Raw genomic sequence first — 9,605 nt, 5'->3', positions numbered from 1 at the left:
TCTCGAATAATAATAAAATAAAAAATAATGATAATAAAAAAACGCCCAAATAGCATATTTTATTGTTGTTCGCATTGGTTGCAAACGTGCAGGGCACAATACAAAATTCACCGGAGGGCCAGAGCCAGTCGGAGAAGAGGGGGAAAAGAGTTGGGATAATTGCGTTTTCGCAGTGGGTAGATCAAGCGATGTAAGGGAAGGATACGGGGAGGAAATGTCGCCATAAGGGCAAACCACAACCAGATCTTGTTCCTCCGATGCTCCGGGGTGGATCTACACCAGCAGCCCCGGGGCTGTAGCACCCCAAACCTGCCCACTGCAGCTCCAGCACCCACCGCAGGGTGGGACAAAGCCCACGTAGGATGGAGAAGCACACCGCCCAGGTAGATGTTCCTCAAAATCAGGGTGAGAGATGGTTGGAAATGCACCGGCCAGAGTACACCTACCAGCAGGAGATTTTCCATCCAAAACAGGGACGGCAATAGACTCGCCGCAAAAAAACGGTGGCCAAGCCATGCTCGAGGTGGTGCCTTGCACAGGCGGGAGCCGGCAGCCCTTGGAGAGCTTTGAGAGGGGGAAAAGGGGAGATGGACCTGGGTGCTGGCAGGGTTGGTTGGTCATGGAGAAATATTTTGGGGAAAAATACACCAAGACCCAACCGTAATGCCAAATCATCTGCATCCTGCTGGCCCGTGCTGGAGAAATGATGGAAGAGAAAGGCAAAGCGGGACAGAAGTTGGTCAAGAAGATGCTTCACCCTTCGCAGTAAAAGGCTGAAAGAGGGCAGGGGGCTAAGGAGGGGGGCAGGATGAACTGCAGGGTCACGGTAGGAGGAGGAAGACAACTCTCTTCAGCCCACCTTTGTGCTGGGGGAAGCCCGCGGGGCTCAAGTTGCCCTTCTCGCAGCTCCTCCCCCCTCCCCGCCGGCAGCCACGTTCCCAGGGGGTCACAGCACCACGGCTTGACAAGCATCACTTAACCTGCCTCCCTGCTCCGTAATAACCTCATACATCAACCGGGAAGAGACTGCGGAGCATGGCTAGAAGGGCTCTGCTTCTACATCCAGCGTCATTATCCCAAAGCCCCTTGGCTCGATATGCAAACAGGCTGCGGATCCCCAGGGTGCCTGGGAGGAGAGTGCCCTGCACAGCGGCCATCAGTTATTCCTGTACAGGAGGCTGCGTACAGGCATGCGGTCGTGGTGGGGGCCCAGTCTCACATCTAGCAGCACTGGGTAAAATGGGACGCTCCAGCTGGCAGTAAACCGGGCTGACTGGGAATCCGACAGACCCCTCTGCCCCCTGTACATCTCAAGTGCCCGAGGACCTCTTCCTGCCCTTCAAGATCATTCAGCAGCAACCTCCCATCCCAGGGCAGCTTTCAGAGGCACTCACTGTCTCTGTCCACATCCAGCCTCTTCTTCCCCTTCCAGCTGCCCAACTTGATGCAGCGCTTAGTCCCATTTTAAGCAGCTGGACCCCTTGTTTCGCACCTACAAGGGGCATCCTGTACCCGACACACTGGGCTGCCAGGGTCCCCAGCCTTCCCCACTGAAACTGCAGCAGTCTCCTTCCTGCCCGCTCTGGGATCCCTGCCTCTCATCTCCAGTTTCCCCCCCCTCCCATTGCCCCGTGCATCACAAGAGGGACACGCTCCTCCAGCAACAGGACGTCTGCTGCCTGCTCAGGCTCCCCGGGGCAGGGAGTCTTGCCGGACACAGCATGGATGCAAACCTCATCCCTTCTCCCCAGCCACCAGCAGCCCCTTCTCCCGAGCCACCACGGAGCAGCACCACAGCAAGTGGGAACTCTGCAGGGTCATGACAGACTGAGACACCCACCACCAGCATCAAAAACTGGGAGTCCTGGGGACAGGCGGTCCCACTGCTCCACTGGACTGGCCAAATGCTGGAGCACAAGCTCCAGCTTCAGGATGGCTTTTCCCTGGAGAGGAACAGTGGGATGGAGGGGAGGGGATGGGCCTGGCCTGGAGGAAGGAGATGACAGCGGGGACAAAGGCAGTCAGAGCTGGCAGAGGGTGTTCTGCTTAGAGAAGCCTCAGCTCCACGCCAGCTCCCCCGAGGCAGGATAACTCGGACGCAGACCCTGGGAATAAGCAGGACAAGCTGAGCTGAGCGACTCAGTTGCTTTATTGAGGGCTTCCAGCAGCCCAGTCAATGGGCTGCCTCACTCGGCGATGCTGCGGAAGGACTGGACGGCAGGGCTCGCCGCTCCCCACTCCACGGGTTTGCGGTACTCCCCCTTGGGCAGCAAGTACTGCCTGCCTCGGTAGTTGGGATGCTCGTAGAAAACCCAGACGCCCTCCAGCACTCTGCAGGCATGGACCTCACGCATGTGCCACTCCTCCATCACGGAAGGGCAGTCTTCGGTGGCTTCGAACATCTGCCCGCCAAAATCTCCTTTCTCAAATAGCTGGATGTGGCCCCGGCCTCCACTTGGCTAGAAAAAGGGGAGAGAAGATGGCAGAATGCTGGAGAGAGGCACCGACACGTCCCCAGCTCTGACGGCTGCCAGCGGATGGGAGCAGAGCATGGTCAGACTCAGGTCAGGTACAAACCACCCCCCCAGCACACCAGGACAGGGCTGAAAAGCTCACGTCAGCCCCCAAAAGCGCAGTGGGGAGGCAGCCAGGGTAACTCTTGACCAAGCATCCCGTGCAAAGAGGGCACAAAAGGACCGAGCCAGAGCAGAGCTGTTTCAGCTCAAACTCCCACCGCAGCCCCAGTTTCGCAGGGAAGAAGGCTGCAGGGAGGGATAAGGCCAAGTCAGCAAGCGCTGGGCTCTCTCCCCCAGGCAGCCTGTCCATCCCGCTGCTGGTTTGAACCCTTCCACCACTCCACGTGAGCATCAGGAGGAGAGACGGACCCCCTCCACTCCCCGCTCCTCCGGGCAACGAGGAGTTTAATGAGCTGGTGACCCCAGCTGGGTTGTATTACAGGCGAACACAGCGCGGGTATTTTCCACTGTGATTTGAAGCACTGCGTTGCCTGAAGGCACTGCGGCAGTTTTAATCTGCAGCTGCCTGGACACCATCTTCTCCCGCCTCCCTCGTCTGCCCGAGCCTGCCCTCGTTGCCAGCCCCAGCCGAGATCTGTGGGGTCTCTCGGATCCATGTGCTGCTGTTGCGGCTTCTCCGGGGTGCTCTGACCTAATGCTTGCAAGCAGCAAGTCCCCGTGCAAGCTCCCCAAGCGCAGGAAGGGAAGCCAGGCACCAGGCAGACATGCAGGATAAGGCCTCCGCATTTCATCCTGTGTTGCTCTTACATCTCCCGCATGTTTTGGCTCCATCTCTTATGGCAGATCAGTGCTCTGAACTGGCTGGAAAACCTCCGTGCCCTGTGCAAAGGGGTTTAGCCCTAGCTCAAACCCAGAACAGGCTCAAAGCAGCATTAGACCTCCAGACATAAAAGCAAAAACCCTTCCCAGTTGTGAGACCTGCTCCACGCAATGGGAATCCACGGCCGTGCTACTCAAGTCAGGGATGCACAGATCACCAGTGTCTGCCCCATCGCTGGCAGAAACACAGCAGCAGCAGCAGCACTCAGCGTCTCAACCCTAATCCACACTTCCATCCCTGCCAGTTTTAAAGGGTGCTTCTCCCCACAGGCTTCCCAAAGGGATCGTTCCCTCTGTTCCTTTCTCCCCTCCTGCTTCCACAGGGTACAAACACCGCTCACCTACATTTATCCCATCTCCCACTGTTCTTTCCTTGCCCAGAGGGGTTTGGTGATACCAAAATTCAGTTCCCTGTATCAGAAGGGAGCCCTGGCTTGCTAGAGAGGCAAACAAACTGCTCTCTGTTCCGAGTGGTCCTGCAAAAATCTACATCCCACTGTTAAAAGCCTTACACCCACCATCAGATTTGGATCAGTTGGCCGCACACCGCGGGGGAAGGTGAGAGGTAAACCTCAGAGCGACCTATCCGGACACCGAAGTCCCTAGAGGACCGTGCAGATAAAACTAGGCTGCTGTTCCTATGGAAACTCACGTCCAAAGCACTCAAAGGGATCTGCTTTTTCCCATTGCGGTCAAGAGTGGAAGGGATGTACCTGCTCCACTCACCAAACACCTCACCGTTCCCAGAGCAGGACTGTGGAAGCAAACCTCCTATAAACATCCTCTCCAAGGGAGCTCCCGCAGATTCCCAGGAAGATGGCGGCCACCCACAAGCATGCTGAAACCCTTTAACGATAGGTGTGTAAATTAAAACGTCCCTTGGGAAGAAGTGACACTTACTATCTGGATCACTTTGCAGGAGCCGAGGCGGTCGTTGAGGCCCATCCAGTGGTGGTAGTCAGGATACTCCCCGTGAGTCAGAACGTACATGTTCCCAGAAAAGTTTGGCCTCTCGTAGGCCACCCAGGTGCCTCCATCCACCCGGATGGAGTTGCAGCGACTCAGGTAGTTGTGAAAATCGGGGCAGTCGCTGTCGCACTCGTAGGAACGGCCTAGGAAATTCTTGTCTTCATAGAAGGTGACCTGAAACACAAGCAGAAGGAAGAAAGCAGGGAGGTTCCTTGTCTCCCGGTACATGCCTGCATGCGTATTCTAGCCACATCACGGTGTGAAATATTTGAAAACAGAGCCCTTGAGATGTCAAAAAGTCATCAAGCTCAACCATTGCGCAGGATCAACTGCATCCCAACTAACCCTGGCAGCCGATTCACCAGTCTGGCCCAACACCTCCAGCAGCCACCCGTGTCTGGCCCTTCCCAGCACCTAGTTCTGTCCCAATCCAACCCAAAGCTCCCTTGGTGAAGTCCCTGTCCTCTTTGCAGTACAACACTGTTAATACATTTCCCTCCCATCTTCTCTAGATCAGTCGTTACTAAATGATGGCCAAGGGATCCATAAGTAGCCAACGGACTGTACTAAGCTGCATTTCATTTATATTGGTTGACTGAGCGTTTGCAGTTAAACCTTTACTGATAAGGGGGTGGTGAGGTCTCTTTCCTCCTGGGTCATCTCTTCTAGCCCTCCGATCGTTCTCCTTGTTATTCTAACGGTCCACAGCTTGCTTTCTCAAAAGTCAATGCCAAAAGCTGGACATCACACAAGCTTTACCAGTGTCAAGAAAAACTAAAGGAGCACTCCACGTAGATGGTGGGTAACACAGTTCTTCAGACATCAGAGGCTTGCATTTGCAGTTGGCTGCTTCTGCTTTGGTTGCTGCAAGTTTGCGATACGGTTGACAAATTTCCAATCCATCACCACATTTCTTTCCCAAGAGCTGCCCTACAGCCAGGGAAAGCACTTTGCTTAGGGACATTTTTCCCCTACTTGATCACAATCTGTTTTGAAATGATCTCGAGAGCTGGTGAGCAAATCCCATTCCTCTTGCCCGAAGTATCACCCAGTCAGCCCTGGAGAGGTGGCGCATGCTTTCTTCAAAAAGCCCTTCATGGAAATATTGCCAAGCCCTAGACCCAGACCAGTCCTTTGTACAGCCCCACTTTCAGATCCTTCTGGACGACAATTATTCATCAAGAGCTGCTCTTCACAACGAGGGTTTCCAAACCATCGTGTCTATTTTGACTACATCCTTTGCTTTCTTAAGCGACTGTGATGCCAGACCATGCCAAAAATTACATCAGTTTGACATGAATCAGTCTCAGTAGAACCCTTTCAGCTGCACCCCATCACCAGCCCATCTTCCACCTTAACAGGAGTTTGGTTACTTACTCCAGTGTCTTCTAGAGCCTTGCATTGAATCAACTGATGTACAAATTGGTTGATCCAATGCGGTGCATCCTCAAGACAACATTTCACCTTTTCCAGCCTTCCAGTATGGCATCAGCCCCATACATGCTGCCGGGTTCTTCGGTAGCATCTGAGCTTGCCTCACTCAATTCCCCCAGATGCTCTGGAGAGAATTTTTCTGGCCACAGCGATTTAAACGTCTAACACACAGTACTCCGTAATCCACTTTTCCCATAGTTTTTCCATAGCTTAAGATACAGGATCACCTTTTGCTCCTAGCTGGTTGTACTTCACCTATGGTGCTTTGGCTACTGGTACTGATCTAACATCACCGCTGTTAAAAATACTGTTCATTGTCGCAGTCTCAACCCAGGAGATAGACTCAAACCTAGGACAACCCACTCCTTTTTTTTTCTCCATTCACTTTGTGTTAAAAAAAAGTTAGCCACAGTTTTCCTAGAGCTGGTTGCTCAGTGTGTCCCATCAGCCTGACCAGGTATCTTGGGAGTTGGACTAATTATGCCAGAGGATTTATGTCCTTGGTCTCATGCTGTTAGTAGACCTTTATTAGGATAATGTTATTTCCCTCACATTTTCCTCTTACTTTCCAGAGACTGATCTCCCATTACGAAGCAGTCAGCACATACAAAGCAACCTGTCCCCATATCTCTCCCTCCTGAGCAAGCTCTTCCCATCTTCAGTGCAATGGAGAGTTGGGAGATCACTACCGTCATTCCAGCAAGTGAATCAAGGTTGTAAAAGGTATGCACTAAAATGTCCAATTCCTGTTTTCCCACACTGCTACTACCAGGTAGTTAGTTAACCATGTTGGTCAGCCCTTGGCAGCCACAACCCTGCTGTTATTTTACAGATCCTGATTCTGGATCTTTGTCCCTAGAGGCGTCATCTGAAAAATCTGCCAGCACAAGGCCAGAGGCAACACTGAAAGCCCTGCTCACCGAGGTCTGGCAGTCACTCACCAACAGTAATCCTCTTCTTGAAGCCAGTGGTGAAGGAAGCCACAGCATCCCTGTAATAACCTCTGCCCGGCAATACACAGGGATGCATCTCTTTACGGCTCAGCCACTACCCTCCACTGGGACAGTTAACAAGCTCTCCCCCTCTTCAACCTCACTCCCCAAATTTTGCAGCCCCTTCCGATCTGCAGTCCCACTCCTGTCCACACAGTGAGCATCTGGCATGGTTGATGATGAACTCTGCCCAACGTCTGTAAGACCACAGGTTTGGTCTTCGTGCGGGTAGCACCCAGCCTGGGCAGAGGGATGCCTCCTCCGGCCTCACAGCAGGGTGGTTGGCAGTGGGAAAGGAACAGATGTCCGTCTCATCTCTGGTCCTGGATTCACATGGGCTGCCTTGATTTTGTGGCTGGCATTTAGCAGAATCAGCGCCTCTTGCGATGCCCTACCACAGCAACTCTGCATGAAGTTGGTTAAGTTGGCCTTTAATTTTGTAACAGAAAAGAAAAGCTTCTTGATGTACCGTCCCCACCCAGCCTAACGCAACTGAACTTCAATTTGGCAAAGCTACCTGGTCTTCCTAGGAGGGTATTTTCCCTGCACTTATAGTCACAAAGCCAAAGACCTCCAAGAGCACGTTAAGGGTATGGCCATTCCCACAGAACAGTGACCAACCAAAAGTGGTGTTCATTGTTTTATTCTTAGACCGTTTATAGAAGACTTAAGGAAAGGGCTCCTGCCCACCCATTCTCCACCACAGCCTTCACCCTCAATTCGTTTCAGACCTTCACGCTCAGCACTTCCCAAGCCTTCCTCCAACAATTCGGGCACAAACAGACCAGACTGATGTTATTCACTCGCAGAATAATGACAGGTGAATTACAGATTTCAATTCCAGATTCCTCGGTTCATTTCAGTCGCATCTTACTCCGATGCAAATCACATTCCTTCAGTAAAGCCATTAAGTTGCTCTGCTTACAGCGCTAACCCATTAACCGCTCGCTGCCCAAACTTTGCTTTTTGGGGGCTTACCTGGCACGTAACAGATTTGCCACAGCAGAGCTTCCTTATGGGACTATAAAACTCTTACTCCCTTGGCCACCTCATAGCAGTTATCGTATTTCTTCCCAACAGCAGCTCCATTAGAAGGAAACTCGTAAAAACCAATAACTAGTAGTGCCCACTGTTTTCTAAGTAAGCAGCATGGGGGGCAGTGTTCCCGCTCTAGGGAGGACCGCTTGCTTAGGTTGTGAGAAGTAAGTGTTTGATTCTCTCCTTTGCCCCTTTCTTCTCCCTGGAATGTGCTAGACAAGAGCATGGTACAGACAAAAGATGAGATTCGCTCTCTTTCACTGACTTAACTCCTCTTGGACATTTTTCTGCACCGCAGCAGCACATAATCAACAAATTCCCTGTAGCACATTCAAAGGGACGTGACTTTCAGCAGGGGTAAAGGTAGCACGCATTTAAGTCTCTTCAAGTAGACAGGAGACTCGAGCATGAATCAGTTACATTTCCCCAGCAGCTCCTTTATGCACGGGTACATAAAGACTGCACCACTGCAATCTGACAGCCACCAGGTTGGAAGCTAGCAGCACACCATCCTTGGTTTCTAAAGACTGCTCATAAATAGCCAAATCACTTTAAGCCAAGATCACAGAAAAAAAAAGGAATAGGGAAGCAGAGATTGAACCCAGATCTTCCATAGCATCAGCCAGCGCCTACAAAACCACTCTGCTTCTGAGCCCTCTAGCCCCTTGGGTCTTACAGTCTCCATAGGTTAAAAGGAATGCAACCCAAAAGCAAAACTCATAGAGTGGAAAGATGTACGTCTTCCCCCAGTCTCTTAACAGTTGTTTAACGTTCCCCAGGAGCAACTGGCCACTAGCCCGAAGTTCCTGCTCTCCATTCCCAGCTGTTTATCCCTGCCCACTGCCAAGCCTACAACAAGGTCTGCATGACCCACCAGCTCAGCTCTGCTAACTTCAAGACTTAGAGCTGGATCCCCAACTGCTGCACATCACTTGAGCTGAAGTTGAGCTTTCTGATCTACCTCCTTCTCCAGTTTAAATTCATCTCTGCCGATTCCACCAAATCACAAGGTCAGTTCACATCTCTCGGGGAACGCTATTGCCTTTGGTGCTACGGTCATCATTCAGGCGTCTTTCTGCAGCAGCCCACCCTTTGCTCCACCATGGAAGGGGGACATGGCAGCTGCCACTGGTGGTGGGACTCGGGTCCTCCCAAGGAAGCCTTCCAAGAGACTCTGCTCTGCAACTGCAGCTTATCACCTTCGCTGTTGGCACAGCAGTCTCCGCCGTCAACTTACAAGGCATCAGGTCCTGGTGCATTTTAAAATACCCCCTCACCAGTCACTGTGTTTGCCTCCATCCTCTCGCAGAGCCACACCTAGAGGAAACAGCCAAAATCTGGGAAAAGACTAGGGAGGGCTCAGCTTCAGCCTCCCTTCATTTGAGGAGGGATTTCAAGCATCTCCTGCCGACACACTGATGGAGGGGAAGCTGCCAGCAGATCAAAGAAACCGAAGTTTCTCCACATCTTATCCCTGATAAATTTTGTACTCTTAGCCGCAATCACAAACAGGCTGCAAATAAACTTACCTTGGTTCCAGCTCTGGACATTTTCCGTTCCAGCCAAGCTCCCCGATGCTGGAGGAACGTCAGAAGCTGTTACAAACAGCCAGGATCCGAGGCACCCTTTTTATAATGGGCTTGTTTTAAACCAGACAGCCGCTTTGTCATGAGAATAGGATCCAAAAATTGAGTCAGTGATTCTGAGGCTATAGCCGATTTCCAGAAAAGCAAACAGGATTATGGAATAAAGGAAGGCTTCGCCATCCTCCCTTTGTTACCATTTGCTGAGTCAGAACACCAAAACTCTGCCAAAC

At 52.0% G+C, this 9,605-nt stretch overlaps 1 protein-coding gene across 1 annotated transcript; it reads right to left on the bottom strand.

Annotated features, from left to right (window-relative positions):
* Positions 1 to 2,186: 2,186 nt before the first annotated feature.
* Positions 2,187 to 9,339, bottom strand: CRYGS (crystallin, gamma S). Its single transcript, XM_009697144.1, has 3 exons — positions 9,319 to 9,339; positions 4,257 to 4,499; positions 2,187 to 2,459 (listed from the first exon to the last, which is right to left on the bottom strand). The coding sequence occupies exons 1-3, from the start codon at positions 9,337 to 9,339 to the stop codon at positions 2,187 to 2,189; spliced, it is 537 nt and encodes a 178-aa protein (XP_009695446.1).
* Positions 9,340 to 9,605: the final 266 nt, after the last annotated feature.

This window comes from Cariama cristata, unplaced genomic scaffold (assembly GCF_000690535.1).
Source record: "Cariama cristata isolate BGI_N322 unplaced genomic scaffold, ASM69053v1 scaffold38073, whole genome shotgun sequence".
Taxonomy (NCBI): domain Eukaryota; kingdom Metazoa; phylum Chordata; class Aves; order Cariamiformes; family Cariamidae; genus Cariama; species Cariama cristata.
This window is presented reverse-complemented; position numbering and strand designations above follow the sequence as displayed.